The 21,663-nt window shown below is 34.1% G+C and overlaps 1 protein-coding gene across 1 annotated transcript in view; it reads left to right on the forward strand.

Moving 5' to 3' along the window:
* LOC116635772 (protein eyes shut homolog) overlaps nt 1–21,663 on the forward strand; it is a 44,430-nt gene that overhangs the window by 19,525 nt on the left and 3,242 nt on the right. The window contains exons 3-4 of the mRNA XM_032410092.1: nt 11,405–11,597; nt 14,523–16,265. Coding sequence (XP_032265983.1) covers nt 11,573–11,597; nt 14,523–16,265 — 1,768 coding nt within the window. The 5' untranslated portion in view covers nt 11,405–11,572. The remainder of the gene's footprint in view (nt 1–11,404; nt 11,598–14,522; nt 16,266–21,663) is intronic.

Genomic DNA, 21,663 nt, shown 5'->3' on the forward strand with positions numbered 1-21,663 from the left:
TGCAAATACTGTAATCCATCAATTGTTGTCTGTCTCTATATTTAATATGTGACCAAACTCTCCCCTCCACCCCTCCCTTCCTGTCTCTTCTCTCCACCCTGTTCTCTTCTCTCCTCTCCAATAATAAGCTCCATTAGAACAGTAACTATGCACATCTTTTTTTTTTAAGATTTTTATTTATTTATTTGAGAGAGAGAGAATTAGAGAGCACCAGGGGGGGAGGGTCAGAGGGAGAAAAAGGAGCAGGGAGCCCCACATGGGACTTGATCCCAGGACTCCAGGATCATACCTGAGCTGAAGGTAGTCGCTTAACCACCTGAGCCACCCAAGCGCCCCAATAACTATGCACATCTTATTACCTCTTTTCTCCACACTGATACCACATAATAGATTCATTCAAAATAAATATTTATTTATCAAATGAACAAGAACATAGATGAGACTATAAATATTTTGGTGCTTACCATTTAGTAAATTTGCAATACAGATTAGATGCAATGCTATACACCATTAAAGATATAATGAATTCCTTTCTATAGTAATAAAGTGATGGAAAATACCGTTTGAGCCATAAGCTACCATTAAAGTTAGTTATCATTGGTGAAGCATTAACTATTTGCCATGCTAAGTGTTTTGGATGCATTACCTCGTTTAGTGTTTAAAAACAAATTGTGGGGCGCCTGGGTGGCTCAGTTGGTTAAGCGACTGCCTTCAGCTCAGGTCATGATCCTGGAGTCCGGGATCGAGTCCCGCATTGGGCTCCCTGCTCGGCAGGGAGTCTGCTTCTCCCTCTGACCCTCCTCCCTCTCATGCTCTCTGTCTCTCATTCTCTCTCTCTCAAATAAATAAATAAAATCTTTACATAAAAAAATAAAATAAAATAAAATAAAATAAAAAAAATTGTGACGTAAGAATCATTGTTATCCCTATTTTACAGATATGGAAATAGAGAGGTTAAAACACTTATGGATAGCTGGTAGATCAGAAAGGTTTTATTCTGCATTCAACTCTAGTTCCAGATCTTCTTACAATGAGCTATGCTCAAATTTCTCTTGGCAAACACAGTCACACTAAAAAGGATTTAACTCCTATAATTTCTACAAAAATTCTCTTTTATTTTTACACAAAAAGTTCTTATTTCACATTACATTATAACAAATGGAACTGTGCATTTTACATCTGCCAGTTTATTCTATAAATAATTAAATGCATGCTAGGCAGCAGGAGGAAATATGATAACACACATCTACTGCATTTTTTTGATGATAAACACCAATCTCTCTGTTTCCCTGCTTTTTTCTGGTATTGCCACTGAAAACAGCAGGATTTTACTGCTTCCCTTGTGACCTAGGAGTCTTCTTTAATTCATAATCAATGCACCTGGTTTAGCTTCCCCCCACTTAATTAAAAATAAATGAAACTAAGAAAAGGGTCAATCTATAGGAAAGAATAAGACCTGTTGCTTGTCCTCCATGCAGCTCGGGGACACTAATGTTCAGCATAGCATATTTTGCTTGCTGCATTTGATTTATTTTAGGTGTTAGATGGTATCCTTGTACCATAGTGCTTGATTTTTTTTTTTTTTTTGGTCTTACCTTATGTAACTGTTTTCATGTCATTTGCACTTGCATTTCCCAAGTAAGGGAGGATTGTATGCATATTCTCAGAACGTGAAAATCAGGTTCAAAGCATTCTAACTATAAGCCTAATCTGAAAGGAAAGAGAGAACATGTATTTCCCAGTGTGTTATAGAAAATAGATGGGCTTAGTAGTGGTCAGAAGCCATCCTGTTTAATGCTTTTGTAAAATGAAGATTGCACCTTTGTGTTTTAAAAGATATGCATGAAGAAAAGTATAAAATGATCAATATTGTTATGAATCATGTGTCACGCATTGTGGCTATTTGGTTGGCATATAATAGCAGCCCAAAGAGATATGGACAAACAAATGATATTTATTAACAAATATGTTTTGATAGAGACATGTACACAAGATGCTATAGATGTCAAAATAAGGTAGAGAGCCCACGTGATTTGATTAAATTGGTTCAGAAAAGTGTTCTAACAGGAAAGCAAGCCTGAACGACAAGTGTGACAGGTATGATTGGGTGTAGATTGAAGTTGCCCTACAGACAACAGGAATAGAAGGTTGCAAGTTATTTACAAGGAGTGCAAATGGAAGGATGTGAGGGTGTAGTATTTAAAAAGACCCTTTTATTACACATATTCTTTTAGCACTTAGTATATATATTATTGGAGTTAGATTAACAGAATTATTTGAAATGCGGTTTAAGGAGTTCAACAAGAGGAGATAAAACATGAATAGAAACAACTATAACACAGATTAGAAAGAGGTTAGTGGTATAGGTGTAAACAAATAAGAATTATATGGATTCAGAGGATGAAGATATTATTTCCATTGCAGGAATTAGGAAATGAACCATGAAATAAGTGTCTTTTCTCATGACCAGTAGTTGAACATTCTGTGACTGGGAAAGATACCCTAAACAGTATAGGTACTTAGGGTAAGAAACAAAGTTTTAACTTTCTAGTTGCCAGCTCTCAAATGACAACTAGGGAATCCTGGATATTTACCTTGGTGAACCTGTAGTTATCTATTAGTTTCATCAGTTCTTCCTGGAATAGTAAATTAGCCCAGTGTATTTAACTTCTGAGATGTTTTAATGGCTCCTTTACTTTTATTCCTACCTACTCATGACTCTGAATCAGGGATCAGATTCTAGGACTGGTGATTCATAGAGAGTGGACTCAGCACGAGAGAATTGGGAAACCACGGGATGTTATTGGCATTTAGAATCTCAGAGATTTAGTTGTAACAGTCACAATTTTCACTTGTAGTGAATATGATAATTATTAAATGATTCTGATATGAGTAGATTCTCAATGTTGTTGTGTTGAACTCAATTAAATCCCATCAAACACATTATTTTAATTTAAATTAAATACAGTGGTATTACCAACATGAACTGTGCCACAGTCAAGCCTATAACTTTAAAATTCAAACTCTCTTTGCTTTCAAAGCCCAATATCTATATGTATTATTAAAAACTCACTAGTACCTCTTTGATTAGAATCAAAATAACTGACATGTAATTGAATTTATTCATTGTAGAAAGCTGATAAAATACCATCCACTTAAAATTTGGAGGTACTCTATTCATATATACCTTCTATCAAAATATAGTATGTTTATTGCTATTTAAATTATTTTATTTCTAAAAATTGATCTGGACTTTTAGTTTTCTTGTTTTTTTTTATTTTTTAAAAGATTTTATTTATTTATTTGACAGAGAGGGACAGTGAGAGAGGGAACACAAGCAGGGGGAGCAGGAGAAGGAGAAGCAGGCTCCCTGCTGAACAGGGAGCCTGGTGCGGGGCTCAATCCCAGGATCCTGGGATCTTGACCTGAGCCCAAGGCAGATGGTTTAACCGACTGAGCCACCCAGGTGCCCAAGGACTGTTGTTTGCTCTTAAAAAGCTATAGTCTACTGGGAGTACAAAATATGTCAAACAATCACGGTATGACAGATAATAGCTGCAGTTAAGGTCTGCGCAGAGGTGATGTATTTAAAAAATATATAAGGAACATAGAATTTCCAAAAGAATGTTGAGTTGAATCAAAAAAGTTGTGTATACAGTTTACCTAGGTTCAGGATGGGAATATGTGGCAGTGGTGGGATTCAGGAAGGAAAACAATATATGTGGACTAGTAATTATAGTAAAAGTGGAAAAAAGTGATAAGAAATAAGAATATGTTTTTAGAAATGGCCAGTGGCTGCGTGTGCTAGGTTAAATCGTTTTTACTTTTTCCTGGGAAAGTAGTAACCCACTGACAATTTTTTAAGCTAAGGATGTCCTAGTAAGACTTTTATTTAAAAGATAACTCTAGGGGTGCTTGGGTGGCTCAGTCAGCTGGTAAAGTGTCTGCCTTTGCCTCAGGTCATGATCTCAGGATACTGGGTTGGAGCCCCGCGTTGGGCTCCCAGCTCAGCAGGGAGTCTGCTTCTCTCTCTCTCCCCCCTCCCTCCCCCTGCTTGTGCTCTCTCTCTTTCAAATGGATAAATAAAATTTTTTAAAAAATAAAATAATAAATAAAAGATAACTCTGGCATATATTCTGTAGTTAGTAAATATACTTTTAAAGGCTTGCCTCTAAAAGAGTGTCTCTCAACCTTTTGCCCCATGATCCTTCTGTAGTAATATGTGTTGCCTGAACATTTGTTTCTAGTATTAATCTTGGCTTCTCCCCTGAGCTGTGCTTTCTACTTGTCTTTCTTGAATATCTTCCAATGACCAGATCAGGGAACATGTCTGATTCAGTAGAGTCCACAGGATCTTTATCCTTTTGTTCATTAGTTCCCCTAGAAATTGTCCCTGAAGATTAGAATCGTATAGAAAATCAATGAACCTGTATTTTCAGAGAAAATTCCACTGAAGTAAATCCCTTGAAGATCTGGTAGCCAAATTCAATGAGAGGAAATAAAGTTATCTTCCAGGCAAGTACAGACCTCACTTCAAGAAAATAGAGGCCTCATTATCAGACATTGCAGAAGTGCTTATCTTATACCATAAAACTTAAATGGGGCTGCTGTGTTTCTACTTAAATGAAAATTCCACAAATTCTTAGTGTTCTTCAGACTTTATATGGCTTCGTGGAATTATGGACCCATAGCTTTTGTTCATCATCTAGAATTTTATTTTTAATCATTAACCTTATTTGAGAGAAAGAAAAGTAAATGATCTGAACAACTGACCAACACATTCAAAAGGATTTTGAAGGGCTTTCAGCCACGCACTATAATTATTCCTAGACAGAAATCCTCATTATAATCTTCCTATAGAAATGGACATTTAAAATTTTCAGAGAAGGATATTGTGGATAACCTAGAATTTAATATAAAAGAAGACCATATTGCAGAGTTCCAGGAAGGATACTCAGAAGCCATTCTGGGTGTGTTAACTTAAACTTGAGAGAGAGAGGTGATGATGATGATGAGACACTCACAGAGAGAGAAAGAAATAGAAAAACATGATGCATCAAGTTCAAGGAATAGGTAGTCAATCCAGCCACATCTTTCACCCAAAAGAAGGAAGAAGAGAAATAAGTGCACAATGAGGGAATGGGAATTCCTATTGTTTTGTCAAGTCATCATGCAGGAAGAAAAGAACTCTAGCGCTATATGTTTCTTGAGAGCTTACCACATTTTTCGTAGATGTTTGAGATAGAGAGTAAATGCAAGTATCCATTTAACGTTGGTGCCACACATAGCCTAGGCAGAGGGATAATTCATGCCATCTGTAGAACTATCTATGTGCATCCATTACGATGAGCTCTGTACAGAGGACATGCATAGATCAGACTGGCTTCTTCAGGTCTGACCACTGACCCAGCCTCCACAGAACAGTTTAGATGATCACCACTGGAAGGACCCTATTACATTTAGAGTAGTACATGAGGAGGCTTTATTTTTGGAAGTTGAATGCTTAGGCTACATCCTTCTTAGATCACAAGGTTCATATAAGTCTGTGTAAAGTTTTGGTCACATAAACCATCAATAGTCTTCAGGGTTTGGAAATCAAGGAATATTTCACCAAACTATATTCCAAAATCCTGATTTCTTATCTGATAGAGTTTTTCAAAATGGATGGAGTTTTATATTCATAGGAAAAAGGAAATGGGGAAGTATCTAGATAAAATGCATTTTCAAAGGCATGCTGTCTTTTATTTTTTTCCAACAAATGTTTGGAAACTGGAAAAAACTGACCACCAACCACGTAACTGTGTCCCAGACATCATAGTAATCCTGGATGTTCAGTGGAGAGTGGTCAAAGGCACTTTTGCTATGCTGGTAAAGACATCTAAGTCAAGTTGGTATACAAACAGTCATATAATTAACAATTCTAATTATTGGTATGGACACTACATTTTGATATTATATAGGAAATTCTAGAGAAACTAGAAATAAAATATTTAGTCCAATTGTATAATGTATCTCAATATTACATATTTTATGTCAAAATATTTTTAATATTTTATCTCTGATCATTAATATAGATTCTTTTATTATTTTCTGGGTGAATGATATCTATCTTTGAATATTATTCTCACATTCAGGTTGACACCTACTTTACCTTTCATCTCCCAATCCAGTTAGATAACCACATACAGAAATTTGCCAAGTATCCTCTACAGGACAGCAACACTGAATCAACAACTTGGAAGGTTTTTTTTTTCCCCCTTTATCTAATCAACAAGTTATGAGAGAAGTACACTAACTAGATGTAAATTATTGGTTATTGGTTTTGTAGACTGGACATTGATTTGTAACATGAGACCTGAGAATTTCATGTAGTAGAATTTATATAATAAAATTTTTATAGAGTTGGAAATTATGTAAATGATACAAAAGTTTGCCAGAAAGCAGAAATTATTTAAAAAGAACTTTAGTTTAGTAAAACTTTCCTAATGAAACATGATAGTTCTAATTAGCATAAATCAAAAGTTTCACCTTATATGAAACCGGGAAGAGTTTATTGTTTCTTAGAACTGTAATTGATGGGGTAACTAAGCCTATAGCACTTAGAAATGGATTTGCTTGGTTGTTTTATATTGGTTGCTCTGCCTGATGTTTCCTTCATAATTCTATAAGGAACACCATGTCATGAATTTAGCATTACAGTCATCTGAACTGTTTCTTCTAATTATCAAAAAGATATTTCAATTTAAGAAGGTAAATATAACCTGAGCAAATTTTCAAAGAGCCTCAAGCTACAGGTAGATAAATCCACTGTTATATAATCTGGCAAAATTAGTATATATAAGGCAGCCAACATCATGGGTATGTGACTCGTGAGTTGCCCAAGACCCTGCCATTAGAAGATACCCACCCATACAGACACATACTTACTCTAATATCCTGCTGTTGTTGACTTAATAATTAACCATTTTTCAACAAGAGGCTCTATATTTTCATTTGCACTGTTCTCCACAAATTATGTAGACAGTTTGCTATATACACAATGAAATATACTAATAATGTGTATTTTGATAGTGTTGGAAAAATTCAAGCTATCAATTATTTTAGTAAACTTTAAAGAGTAAATTTGGCCTACCAGTTCTGAGGATAGTAGATCAAACCACAGAATTAGATTGATACAAAACTGATTATTACCACTGAGATTTTTTCTTTGCTACATTACATGCTCATCACTTCAAGTAGAATATAAGGATGAAGTACATTATGTCTTCAAATGTTACTGTCAATAGAAAGAGAAATAATAATCCATTGGGTTGTAAGTTAATTTCAAGAATAAAGATTGTTTTGCCTAGATCTTAACACATTGTTAGTGATCATTAAATTTAATTGATAGTGATGTTCATTAGGCTGGTAGAATAGAAGAATATTTTAATTTTATTATCTAAAACAACTATACTGTTACTGTTTATAACAAATGTTAAAGATGTAGCTAGAGGCAAAAAATATAGCATAGTGATTGTTGAGTATGGATTCTGGAGCCTCAGTGCCTACGTATGAATCTAGGCTCTGCCATTTTTTAGCTCTACAACTAGAGAATTCGAGAGAAGGGCTATGAGATAATACTAGTTTCCTTTAAATCGTAATTTCTTAATTGAAATGATTTCAAGGTAATTCTGCCTCAAGAGATACTGATATTTCCAATTTCCCACTCTATATCCATATCTGGGTAGCTAATAAGCTTATCAAGGTTAAAGTACTTTAAAAAAATCTCAATCTGCCTCTGATTCCTAACTGGTCTTCACCAGTGTTCTTCAAATTAATAAGTGGTACCACTATTCACCCCACTGATAGGAACAAAAACTTAGGAATCATTGATTACACTTTTTTTCCCCACTCCAGACATTTAGTCTATCAGCATATATCATAGGCTCTGCTTTCCAAATATATCCTGAAAATAACCTATAGTCACAGTATCTACCATTTGTACTCCAGGCCAATATATTTCATTTCTTGCCTAGACTGCTGCTGGCTTCCAGCTGATATCCCAGCTTCCATTCTTTCCTTTTCTCCAAACTCCCTTAAGAGTCCACTATATACATAACATTAACTTAATCCTTTCATAATATAAATCAAACCATATCATTTTTTTACTCTAAATATCAAATATTCCAATGGCTTCCCATCACTCTAAGAATTAATTCCAAATTCAACAACAAACAAATTATCTTACATGATCTCATTCCTGCCTACGTCTGTGACCTCACTTCCATCCACAGATGGCCTTCTATTAATCTCTTTATTCACACTGCCCACCTTGCTGTTTTTCAAAGATACAAAGCGTGTTCCTGCCTCAGGGCCTTGTACCACCATTCTGTTTGCCTGGATGCTCTTTCCTCAGATATTCACATTATTTCAGATCCCTGATCAGAGAAGACTTTCCTGGCCACTCCCTCTAAAAGAGTTCTCCTTATTTTTCCTTATTATTTATCTTGCAAAATTTTTGTCTTTAAGTCCCTTATTACTAATTGGCATTAATTAATTCTGATTCTTTTACTAAAATACAAGCTATGTAATTCCCAGCACTTGCAACAATCACTGACACCTAGTAGTTGATCAATAAATATTTGTCAAGTAAAGACATAGAAGCCTACACAGTGTCCATGGAAAGTGGATGGCCTATCCTCATAAAGCTCTGATTCAAAATACCTTATTTGCATTGTTTTCCTCAAATATAGATTCAGGAAGAAAATTATATTTTTTAAAGTCATGAAGTTTTGTAAAAATGACTATCTTCATCTTGGCACATATTACATTTCAATAAGTACCAGTAAGTCATTATGGTATTCATAGTAGGTATTCAATACATATTTGACAGATGAGTGGTGAGTGAATGACAGATGTATTGGCAAAATAAGTAAATTAGGGTAACTATGAAGTTAGGAAAGAAATATACAAAATTCAGGTTTACTGAAATAAAGCTAAATATTTGAAATGCTTATATCCTTCAGTGTAATCAAGTAGTTTGGGAGAAAGAAATGTCCAGCTATTAATGAGGTATTTTGTTTGGTTTAATTTTCTTATAACTAACAAAAAATATTATCAGAATTACCAAGTGAGGGAAAGATTGATATACTTATTAGGGAAATGCTGGTTGGCATAACAATAACCTCTAAAATTATTCTAGATTAAATTTATTTTCCATTCTTATGAAGTCCAAGTGAGAATATCTGATTTTAGATATTCTCCTTCAAGGAGAGATCTCTGGATCTGGACTACTTCCTTTTTGTGGTTCCCCTTTCATTAACATGTGTTCTCTGAAGTCACCACATAGAGGAAGAAGCTGGAGGTTCATACATAGCAGATTCTTGTGGATCAACCTGAGAGTGGCACACTTCATGACCATTCACATCTCATTGGTTAGAAGTAAATCACATGGTCACACATAAACACACAAGTGACTAAGACATATAGTCCAAGAGGAAGAAGAAATAGGTTTAGTGAACATATAGTAAGCTTTACCATGCAGTTTGGGGTTTAACTAAGGAAAATATAGAAGTTTCTCTAAGATAAATTGTGTTGGTTTGTGTGTGTGTGTTGGGGGAGAGAAGTCAAACAATTAAAATATTAAAATTTATTTGGAGAAACATTTAATTTTTAAAAAGGTTTTATGATTTTAATTATTGGTAATTGAGACTATAACAAGATGTTTCCTATCAAGCTCAGAATTAGGAAAATAAATTCACCTTTGAGACTTAACTCTGAGAACAGCACATGATGGATGTGAGCCCAGACATACAACATAGGAAAGAGAAAGTATGGCTTTCTGTCTGCTAGACTTGTGTCACCCAGAAGAATGAATGTATTAACACATCCAGTGATAATAATAGTCGACAATATTAGAGAACATATCAGAATCATAGAGACAAATGTTAGCAGTGCCAGTGTAAAGTTGTCTAAGGATTGTTTAGTTGATGAATATCAAGCATTCTAGATCATTCTTATGGCAATATCTTAGCTTTACATCATTAAGCATTTGAATCACCTTGTTTTACATGTTCTGATCTAATGCACATAAGGAAATCTGTGATTTTCGTGTAGCTGTGCTGACAACAAAGAAAACTTGTTGATTATGGGGCATTTGAGGATCCCTTAACCCTATGGTGGTGATTTCTCAAAGTAGTTAATAATGGCTTCTGGTTCAAATTTAGTAGGAAAATGTTGACCATGCAAATATTTATGAGATGTATAACAGCTACATTTTCACCATAAACTAGTACTTGGCATTCTGATCTCTATTCTAGTTTTGTGTGCATTTTCACCAATCTGTGAATTCTTTCCAAGGCTTGTTGCTTACCCTTGAGTGGAGAAAAGGACAAATCTCTTGGTCCTTAATATGTGGAATCACAAAGTATAGCTTTTCTTGCTGTTTCTTTTATCACTTTTGCTTCACTTTTTACTCATTTCTACATGTTAGGTTTTTAAAGTGGTTATGTAACATCGACAATCCTCTGACATTATAAATACTTTCAGGTGTGAGTTAAAAGTGAATACAGAATTTATAACTGAAACAAATGACAAAAGGATATCCAAAGCAAAATTTACATTTTGTGTGAATTAGATACAATCTTGGACAAATACTAGCGCAGCAAAATAGGGATACCTACCGAATATGTCCTTAGTGTTAGGAAATAGGCTTGCATAACCATTTTTAAATAATACCTGAATTGTATTTTCTTAAAGTTCAAAATCTACAAATAGTATAACTAAGTTTTAATTCTATATTTAAAGGAGACCCCCCCGATACATTTGCACTTACTTATGTATGTATCACAATTCTCTTCCCTATGAGCTAAAAACAATTTCTTTATGTAGACATTATCTTATAAGTATATAGCAGAAATAGGCTATTCACATAAAACAAACTATATAAGGATCACTGCTCTGTAAGCCAATACAAATTAAAATGATTCAAATACCACAAGAAAATGTTTTCAAATTATCTGTTGCATACACTGCATTTTATATTAGCTTCCAACTAAATATGACATTTAGAGCAGAAAAGTTTATAATTTGTAACGAAGCTTTTAGATCCATATTGACTACCATACAGTACAAATTTTTCATTGGAAAAAAAACCTAGAACGAAATATGAAGTAGTATTTTGGCTTAAAACTAAAAGAATTAAGAATAAATTTAGGCATTCAATTGAGCATATCCAAAATTTGAAGGATTAAACTAATTTTTAAATTCAGATAAAATTTACTGTAGAGATTTTATTTTCAAGCAAAATAAGGCAATGATTTGAGCTATCTAATATGACTATGAAAATACCTCAAAACTAACTTAGAAAGTTCTCTCCCAGGGACAAAGAAACTGTGAGCTTAATTACGGTAATTATTATTTGCAGACCTGCTCCGCTGGGCTTCTTTGTGGTGATGAAGTAGGGAGCATTACCCGTTTACCTCCCATCTCTCAAAGAACTGATGTCATTTCTACACAAACATGTACAGTACCTGCTTCTGATGCTTCAGTCAGTAGCTTTGCATCAGCAAGGGCTACAAGACTACGGACCATAATGACTACTTACCCAGTTGATCCAGGTAAGTGGATGAGAGTAAGATATGGAGAAGATTGAATTTCATATAGTTGTGAATTGAAACATATTTTCTGACTTATTTCAAATCTTTATTTTTCTATGATACATGATTTTTCAGGGGTATAAAATTGTTTTAGGATTCTTGTTGGTTATGTTTCATGTTTAAAGTTTTGGTTTAAGAATATTGATGTTCTTTGCTAATAAATGTTCTCTCTGAAACAGTAGAAAAAATGCCCATTAGTATCTTTATTATGATATGTAAAGGTTGGTAGATAACTGGCCCCAGTCCCAGCTGATTTTAACTATCAGTGAAATTTATTTTAAAAGACCTTGTACTACTTACTTTATTATATCTTTATTTAACATTGTCTGAATCATCATATTTAAATTTATATTCCTATCAATTTATTGGAAAAATTTTTTTTAATCTGGGTTTCTTTCCTACTTTGAAGTATTTTGACATGTTGAATATGTTTCAATATGTCTTATTTAATTTACTAAATCAAATGATGCCATATTGCAAATAGTACATCGTATGTTAAATTCCAGATTCACTCTTTATATAGTCAGTGTCACTAAGGATAATAAGAATAAGAATTGTAGCCATTAACAAGGTATTCTTTGTTTAAGAAAAATATTTTTGAGGGCTATTGGGTATTATAAGCAGAAAGGTAATCTGCCCTATTTTTTGTCTTCATAATTTCAGTTCTTTTAAAGACTTAAGTTGACATATAAGGTTATCAAATACAAAGAATATTGTACTTATTTAGAAAGTAAAATGATACTTCTGATATTTCTAAACCAATATGTAATATATTCATTGATTCTATCAAAGGCAGAGTTGCAATTTTTCATGCATTATTATTCAAAGGGGTCATTTGGTTTGGGATATGTCAATCACTTTTTCTCTTTGTAAATGCTCATTCCTTGTGTGTATAAATATAAAAATATAAATATAAAATAAAGAGTATATATATTGCTTTTCTTTATAACTGGAGTATAATTGAAATACAAATCCTATTATTTTCAGGTATATATCATTGTGATTTGATATTTTATACATTATTAAATGATCCCATGACAAATCTAGTTACCATCTGTCATCATACAAAGTTGCTATATTATTGACTACATTCCCTATGGTGTACATTATATCCCCATGACTTATTTATTTTATAACTGGAAGTTTGTACTTCTTAATCCCCTTTATCTATTTTGCCCTCTCCACTCAGCCCTCCTTCCTCTGGTAACCAAGTTTATTCTCTGTATCTATGAGTATGTTTCTCTTTTGTATGTTCATTTGTTTTTAGATTCCACATGTAAATAGAATCATACATTTGTCTTTCTCTGCCTGACTTATTTCACTGAGCATAATACCCTCTAAGTTCATCCATGTTTTCACAAATGGCAAGATTTCATTCCTTTTATGGCTGAGTAATATTCCATTGTATATTATATCACATCTTCTTTATCCATCCATCCATCAATGGACATTTAGATTGCATCCATATTTTGGCTATTGCGTATAATGCTTCAGTGAACATAGAAGTGTATATATCTCTTTGAATTGGTGTTTTCACTTTTTCTAGATAAATATCCAGAAGTGGAATTGCTGGATTGTATGGTATTTCTACTTTTAATTTTTTTAGGAAATTCCATATTGTTTTCCATAGTGGCTGCACCAATTTACATTCTCATTAACAGTGTACAAAAGCTCCCTTTCCTACACATCCTCACCAACACTTGTTTTTTGTTGCCTTTTTGATAGCAATCTGACAGATGTGAGGGGATATCTCATTGTAGTTTTGATTTGCATTTCTGTTCTGATTAGTGATATTAAGTATTTTTTCATGTGCCTATTGGGCCATCTATATGTCTTCTTTGGAAAAATATCTGTTCAAGTCCTCTGTACATTTTTTTTAAAGTAGGCTCCATGCCCAGTGTGGAGCCCAAATCAGGGCTTGAGCTCACAACCACGAAAGACCTGAGCTGAGATCAAGAGTCGGACACTTAACGACTGAGCCACCAGGCACCCTATCTTCTGCCCATTTTTAATCAGTTTGTTCTCTTGATATTCAGTTCTGGAAAACCTCTATGTATTTTGAATATGAACTCCTTATCAAATGTGTGATTTGCAAATAACTTCTCCCATTCAGTAGGTTGCCTTTCTTGTATTGTTGATAGTGTCCTTCATTGTGCAAAAGCTTTTTAGTGTGATGTAGAACCATTTGTTTATTTTAGTTTTTGTTGCCCTTGCCTAAGGAGTCTAGTCCAAAAAAATGTTGCTAAGACTGATGTCAAACAGCTTCCTGCCTATGTTTTCTCCTAGTTTAATGGTTTGGGGTCTTACACTTAAGTCTTTAGTCCATTTGAATTTATTATATGGTGTAAGGTAGCAGTCTGGTTTCATTTTTTGCATGTAGCCATCCACTTTTCCCAGCACCATTTTTTGAAGAGACTGTCTTTTCCCCATTGTATATTCTTGCTTCCTTTGTCATAGATTAATTGACTATATATGAGTGGGCTTATTTCTGGGCTCCCTACTGTATTCCATTGATCTATGTGCCTGTTTTCATGCCAGTACCATACTATTTTGATTACTACAGCTTTGTAGTATAGTTTAACATTAGGGCACAAGATACCTCTAGTTTTGTTCTTCTTTCTCAAGATTATATAACACAATTTGTTTCACTTTAGCCCTCCCATGGAGTGTGAATAATAGGAGTCTTTGCATTTATGCAGTTTGTGAGGTCAGTAAACTTACTCATGCACTTTCATTAGAAACATGATTTACAGAGCCTTCTGTCTGCATGTAATGGGTATGAGGTGGCAGAGCAATTTGCAGAAGATTCAGCCCAGGGCCAAAGTTGTTCATTTTTAATTCACTTCTCTGATTCTTTTTTTTTTTTCCCCTCTTTCTTCTCTGAAGGTCCAAGACAGACAGACATTATCAAGCATGATGTTTTCCCAACCACTGGTTTGGCAGTATTAAGTATTGGCATATCTTTTGAAAGCTTTTTACTCAAAGAACTGATTTCCACTAGAGAGCTCTCAGCCAAATACAGTCTTCGTTCTTCCACAGATGTTTCCTCTTCCCGGTTTCTGAATTTTGGTGTTCATGACCCAGCACAAATTGTCTGGGGCAAAACATCCATATCACATGTGCCTATCCAAACTTCAGTAGCCATACCAGGATTTCTTTTCCCCAGTAGGGGAGAGAGGACCCCATTTATCATCTCTTCTCTCATGACAGATTCTATTTTTCCTACAGAACCTTTATTTGAGAACAATCAGACTATTGCCTTATCTACTACTACAATGAGTTCAGCAATTACTGGCATTCCAGGGGCTGATATTAAGTTAAACAGGCACTCATTACTCTCCCGTGGATTCCTGCTCACAACTGCTTCTACAAGTGCACCTCCAGTTGTCTCTAGGGGGGCTCAAGAGGATATTGAAGAATATTCAGCCGTTTCCTTAATTTCAAAAAGAGAGTACTGGAGATTGCTGAGCTCCTCAATGTCTCCCATTTCTCCTGCTAAGATAATTATATCTAAACAGGTAGCCATCTTAAACTCATCAACTCTGCACCAATTCACTACACAAGCCTCCATTCCCAGTGAATACCAGGTTATTACTGAAGCAGCTAGCAACCAGAGACTCACAAACATCAAATCACAGGCTGCTGATTCTTTAAGTGAATTAAGCCAAACATGTGCAACATGTTCTATGACTGAAATAAAATCCTCTCATGAATTCTCAGATCAAGTTTTGCATAGCAAACAGTCCTACTTTTATGAGACATTCTGGATGAAATCAGCGATATTAGCCAGCTGGTATGCACTAATGGGAATTCAAACTATCACTTCTGGGCATTTGTTTTCTTCTGCTACTGAAATAACACCATCAGCAGCATTCACAGAGCTGTCCTCTTTATTTCCTTCTAAAAAGAGTACAAAAAGAAGGATTTTATCCTCATCCTTGGAAGAATCCATTACCCTATCAAGTAATTTGGTTGTTAATTTATGTTTGGATAAGACTTATTTATCCATTGTCCCGTCACAAACTGCCTCTTCAAACCTGATGAATACTGACTTGACTTCAAAACTGGCTACTGATGATTCTTCTGTGTCAGAAAACGTTTTAAAACTATTGACAATAGGGCACTATGGTGTAACCATGGGCCCCACTGAGATACTGAATCAAGACAATTTATTGGGTGTGCAAGAGAGTGAAGGATCTCGTCAACAGTCCAAACTTCACACACATGATACCTCTCTAGATTTTGAATTAAATTTACAGAATCATCCAGAAACTGTACATCCAAGTGACCTCGAAAACAACCTGCTTCCTTACACGGACTCGATGTCTGATTTTTCAGAAGTAACATCTAATGTCGAATTTTATGCAGTTTCAGCAACTCAGTCACTTCCAATACAGCCCTCTTTCCCCGTGTCTGTACTGATGCCAGATTGGACATCTTATACAGATTATTTGACCTTAACATCTGATTTAAAAGAAGGACTCAGAACTTCTTCAGAGTGGTCCAAATGGGAACTTCAGCCTAGTGTGCATGGTTGGGAATCTCCTGATGCAAGCCAGAGGCTTCCCATCACTAGATCTCTTACTTTATCTTCCCCGGAGTTCATTCCTCTTCAGCTGATGATTTCTGGTGAGTTTCTCAGTTTCAGTTCAGTAAACTTTTAGAAATGAGTTTCTTTTCTGTGGAGGAGAAAGAGCCTGTTGTGGTCACCAGGTGCTCTAAACAGCCTCTTTGTAATCAGGGTAGCAGCCAGTTCAGTGGGGGTGGCACCTGTTGTTGCACCTGACACAGCTGGCTATTCTTTATGCACTGCCGCAAAGGCTACCAGATCAATACAGGAGTATGTTGGAGACAGCTACACTGCTGGCAAGCAATCAGAAACTGAACTAGTTCAATTCATTACAATAGATCTTTCAAAGTTTAGGAATAACTTTTATTATTCCCATTTCTTGAAATAGATTCTTTGTCAGATGGAACACAATATAACATACACTTTCTAACATTTTTTTTCAGCGTAGTATTTTTTTTTTTAATGGGAAGATGAGGAAATCAAGGGGACTTTATTGGGTATTGCCATCCTACATAGCGTGATTTATCATTGTTTAATGCAAAGCTCTGATGCTTTCATTATATATAACTCAGAATATAAATTAAATTCATGACCTTTATTTGACAAAAATATATATAAAAATTGAAACAAGATAGTATCCAATGTGTAAGTTTGAATTAAGTCTTGAAATAATTAATGAAAAGCCACTTTTCCTAGATAACTATTCTTATTTCAAAGCATATTAGAAATTTTAGTCTCCTCTACCCTTGTAATTACTGTCAAATTGGGAAACATGCAAAAAAAAGTTTAAGTAATTGTATTTAGCAAAAAGAAAGGGTATTTTTTCATTATGTAAAGAAGTTCTATCTTGTGGAATTTCAAGTGTAATTGTGGCAGTGAAGTTAATTTTCCTTCAATGAGAAATTTATAGGTTTTGTGTATTACATATGCATATTTATAGAGTTTGTGTGTATGTTTAGGTGTATAATCTGTGGCTGGCAACTCAGTAATATAAAAGACCAAATCTTACCTGTGGTATGTCCAGTGTGATATGATTTTCTTACAAAGTTTCTAAAAATATCATAAATTGTAATTACAAATTTAAATGTAGTATTTTCCTGGTGCTTTTACAAGACAGTAGCTTGTTTTATAACAGTTAAGACTCATCAACAATACCTAATACATCACTTCTCACATATAAATGCAGCAGAGTTACATCTTCCCTTCTCATACAATGAGTCCCATAGCCATCCCTTGGAAATAATCAGGACACAAATTCTCCATTTCCAGGAAATCAAATCCTAAGTTTACCTTTATCAACAAAACCTTGTCACATTCCATTTTTCCCATCCTCTCATTCCAACCGCAAACACTCTTTGGTGATTTTGACCTTTCCAATTCTGCTACTATTCTTCCAGTTTCCCTTGCCTCCCTAATTATTTTAGATATGCTAATCAATAATTTACAAGGCACTTGCTGGCCAGTATGTTCACCCACTGTGTTGGCCAGGGTCAAATCAGGGAATCGATAGCACACTCCAGTTGAGTACTTGGGAAGAGTTTAATAAAAAAATTTATTTACAAAGATATGGGCAGAGTTTCTGGAAAACAATGAGGGGTAGTATTGTTCTGATGGGACTAGTAACAGCAGAATGTCATTACTACCTTGAGTCCTGAAGGGATCAAAGGGAAGAGCAGTTATCAGGACCCATAAAGAGGAAAGCTACCAGTTTACAGACGCTGCAGCATTTAGGGAGAGAACACAAGCAATCCAAAGCAAACCAATCAGGAGTAAGCCAGGAGATAATATACCCAACTTCATTCTCCTCTTGTCTTCTAGACTCCTGCAGGGGCTCCCCATTGACCAAACCCATTCAGTAGCTGAAAATTATCTTTAAAAACATATCTACACATCTATCTAATCTCTTCACGTAAAGAAAAGGGAGAGTAATCCATAGTAGAATGGCCTGCAGTGCTAAAATCTTGACTAGGTTCCAGGTTCCATGACACTGCCAAAATATAGAATAGGCATGTAACTGATAAAGAGGGAATTTGCTCTATATGTTTCTAAAGTGAACCATTGAGTCCTACTACTTCCTCTCGACATGCGACTTCCATCCTAGGAAAGTATAAAAGGTAGAAAGCTCATAATTCTGGGCTCCCTTGCTCTGATGGATTCCTCACATTTCATGGGTGGCTAGGAGAAAAGTGATGCTCCGGGTAATCTCTTGTGATGGGCAAAATGAGGCATCATGGAACCGCAGCTATCAATATGCTTCCAGAGTTTTGTGTAACTTTTGAAGTGTATGATGGCTGGTTCTGTAATATAATGACATCTATTAAATTGAATTGAAGTTGTCTTTGTCAGCCATCCTCTAAATCAAACCAGTCTTTGTGGTTTTGTTTAATTTATGAAGCAAGTAAAATTTAAGAGGAAAAAAAGGGGTTGGACACCTGGCTGACTCAGTCGGTAGAGCATGCAGTGAGTTCAACCCCCTTGTTGGTCTTAGAGATTATTTAAGGAAATTTTAAAGAATTTTTTTTTCTTTTTTAAAGATTTTATTTATTTATCTGACAGAGAGAGGCACAGCGAGAGAGGGAACACAAGCAGGGGGAGTGAGAGAGGGAGAAGCAGGCTTCCCGCTGAGCAGGGAGCCCAATGTGGGGCTCGATCCCAGGACCCTGAGATCATGACCTGAGCCAAAGGCAGACGCTTAATGACTGAGCCACTCAGGCGCCCTTAAAGATTATTTTTTTTAAAAAAGGGAGGAAAAAAATGAACATTCCCTAGCAGTTTGGTATGATTTTCCTCCAGCAATATAATTCTCTATTTTTTTCTACCAGTTGAGAAGGATTTCAGAGAGAACAGCCAGAGCTTCCTGATCCAAAGATTTTCTAATAGCAATGGATAACAAAAATAGTACTGAAATGAAAAGTTTATATATGACTTCCATTTATTCCATCCATAGTTGTAAAATTCTAAATTAAAAAAATTCAGTATAGTATATGTAACATTCTAGTAAATGGCAAAGGGATATTTTATCTGGGAATAAAAGGGTGAGTCAAAGAAAGAGATTTAATAATATAATTTACCACATCATTAAGTAAAAAGATTTTGACAATTTATAATTTACTAAGAGTATTTTTTTCTCTCTCTCTTTTTTCTATTCTAAGGGATTTACATTTACTTATCTTCAGATCTCTTCAGTATCTATAATTATTTCCAAACATAACAAAATATAAATAGATTACAATATTCAATGTCATTCTTCAAGTTGAAACAGAAGACGTAATCCATTAAACTCATGAGTCAAATGCCTTATATACACATGTGCATATATTTCTTACATACCATTTAGAAAACCAAATAGAAAATACATTAAATAACCAAAATACTATAAGTAAATTAAACGGAGCTATAACGTCCTTATTTGAGCTCTTGAAAATGTGAGCCCTTAATACTAAAGAAACACTACATTTGAAAAGTATAAAGCAATTTCAAACAAATTCAAATGGGATGATATTTAGAACTTGATCAAGTCATTTTGAAGTCAAAGAGAATAGGGAAATGTATAGAATAGAAATGGCACTAAGAGCATTGTATATTTATGAAATACATGAAAATGAATTGTAATAAAATATGTGCATTATTACAGGGATGCAGATAAAAAGAAATAGAATATAAAGTCCAGATACATACGTTAGATTACATAAAATTACATAAAAAAGAGATTTGATAAAGATTTTCATATTCAACAACTTGTGTTGATGCATTTTGTTATTTTGAAACTCTTCCTCTATACCTTTATACCTGAATAAATTGTTTTTTAAAGATTTTATTTATTTATGTGAGAGAGGGAACAAAAGCAGGGGGAGTGGGAGAGGGAGAAGTAGGCTTCCCGCGGAGCAGGGAGCCCGATGCGGGGCTCGATTCCAGCATCGTGGGATCATGACCTGAGCTGAAGGCAGACGCTTAATGACTGAACCACCCTGGTGCCCCATATAACAGAATAAATTCTGTGAGCACTAACTAAATAAAATTATAAAATAAAACATTAAATAATCCAAATATAAGTTAATATTTATTTCATCTCTAACTGGAACTTTTTAAGCCTAAAAGCAAAAATACAAAATTATAAATAAATGTTGATAGTGAGTATATTTTATAGTTGGATAACTGAAATTAATACCCTTTTTTCCAAAAATGGTCATAAACATATTTAAAGCAAATATATACAAAAATGTGTTCCTCATAGGATAGACATGGTTATAAATACCCTTTCAAATCAAAGAGGAAAAGCTGACCACTCAAATAGCAAAACACTTTTCTGTTCATAGTCAGTAAAACTATATTTAAAAATCATCAGTAGCAACCAAAGATGTGAAATTTAAAATGAGACGAATTTTATCCATTTGCCAGTGTTTTATTATTTTTTTTCAACTGTAATACTCTGAATTTGTGAAGATACATCACTTTATTGGTGAGGAAGTAAGTTGGCACCATCTTTCTCAAGAATTACTTGCCACCAGAAATTTTAGAAGTTTTAAAAATAACAATCTCAATTTTAGGAAATTATTGTTGATGTACCCAAAATTATGTTATTAAATGTAATTAAAATAATAAATATTTAGAAACAAATGTGCCCTAAAATGGTGGTTATATTAAGTAAATATTGGTACTTAATAATACTATTAAACAGAAGTTATAAAATCATATATACAACATATTTACAAATACATGTGTACATGCACACCACACATATGCATATAAACATTCAATACTTATTTTTAAGTATTGAAACATTCCAAACATTTCAATACTTATTTTTATTTTCTAAAAGTTTCAAACTAATTATATATTTTTATGATCAATAAAAAATGTTTTTGTAAATATTCATATATAGTGAGAAATAAAGAACATTTCAGAAAGTATACTTAATTATTTATATTAGACCAAAATAATCAAGTTTTTAATGAGATCTACAATGATTTGTGTACAAAAGATAGAAAAATCATTGCTAATTAGTATTATCATAGTGAAAGGAAATCAAAAATTATTTTAAATGATATAAAATATCTTTCTGAAATAACACAGAGATTTTATGTTCAAACATGCCATCCATATTTTTGTAAACTAAATTACTATGTAGAGATTGAAATCACTTAGTTATATTTCTGTAGCATTCTTTACTTTTTAGTAAAATTTTAAAAAATGGAATGGAATTAATCACATCATTTCACTTGATATTCAGATGTTTTTTGATTGACTACTTTGTGACAGGCACCAGCATCCTGTAATTTGTTTGCTTGCTTATCTGTTGTTTTGGACCTAAAGCACGGAGATATGAATTAAGCCTTTTTAAAACAATCACAACGGCTTCTCATTTCTATCTATTGACAAATTTGGAATCATATGTTATATTCTAAGGTTTTCAAATGTCTCTTTCTTATATGTCCATTCTACAAACCAGCAAATGTA

Source organism: Phoca vitulina, unplaced genomic scaffold (genome assembly GCF_004348235.1).
Source record: "Phoca vitulina isolate PV1807 unplaced genomic scaffold, GSC_HSeal_1.0 scaffold11, whole genome shotgun sequence".
Taxonomy (NCBI): Eukaryota; Metazoa; Chordata; class Mammalia; order Carnivora; family Phocidae; genus Phoca; species Phoca vitulina.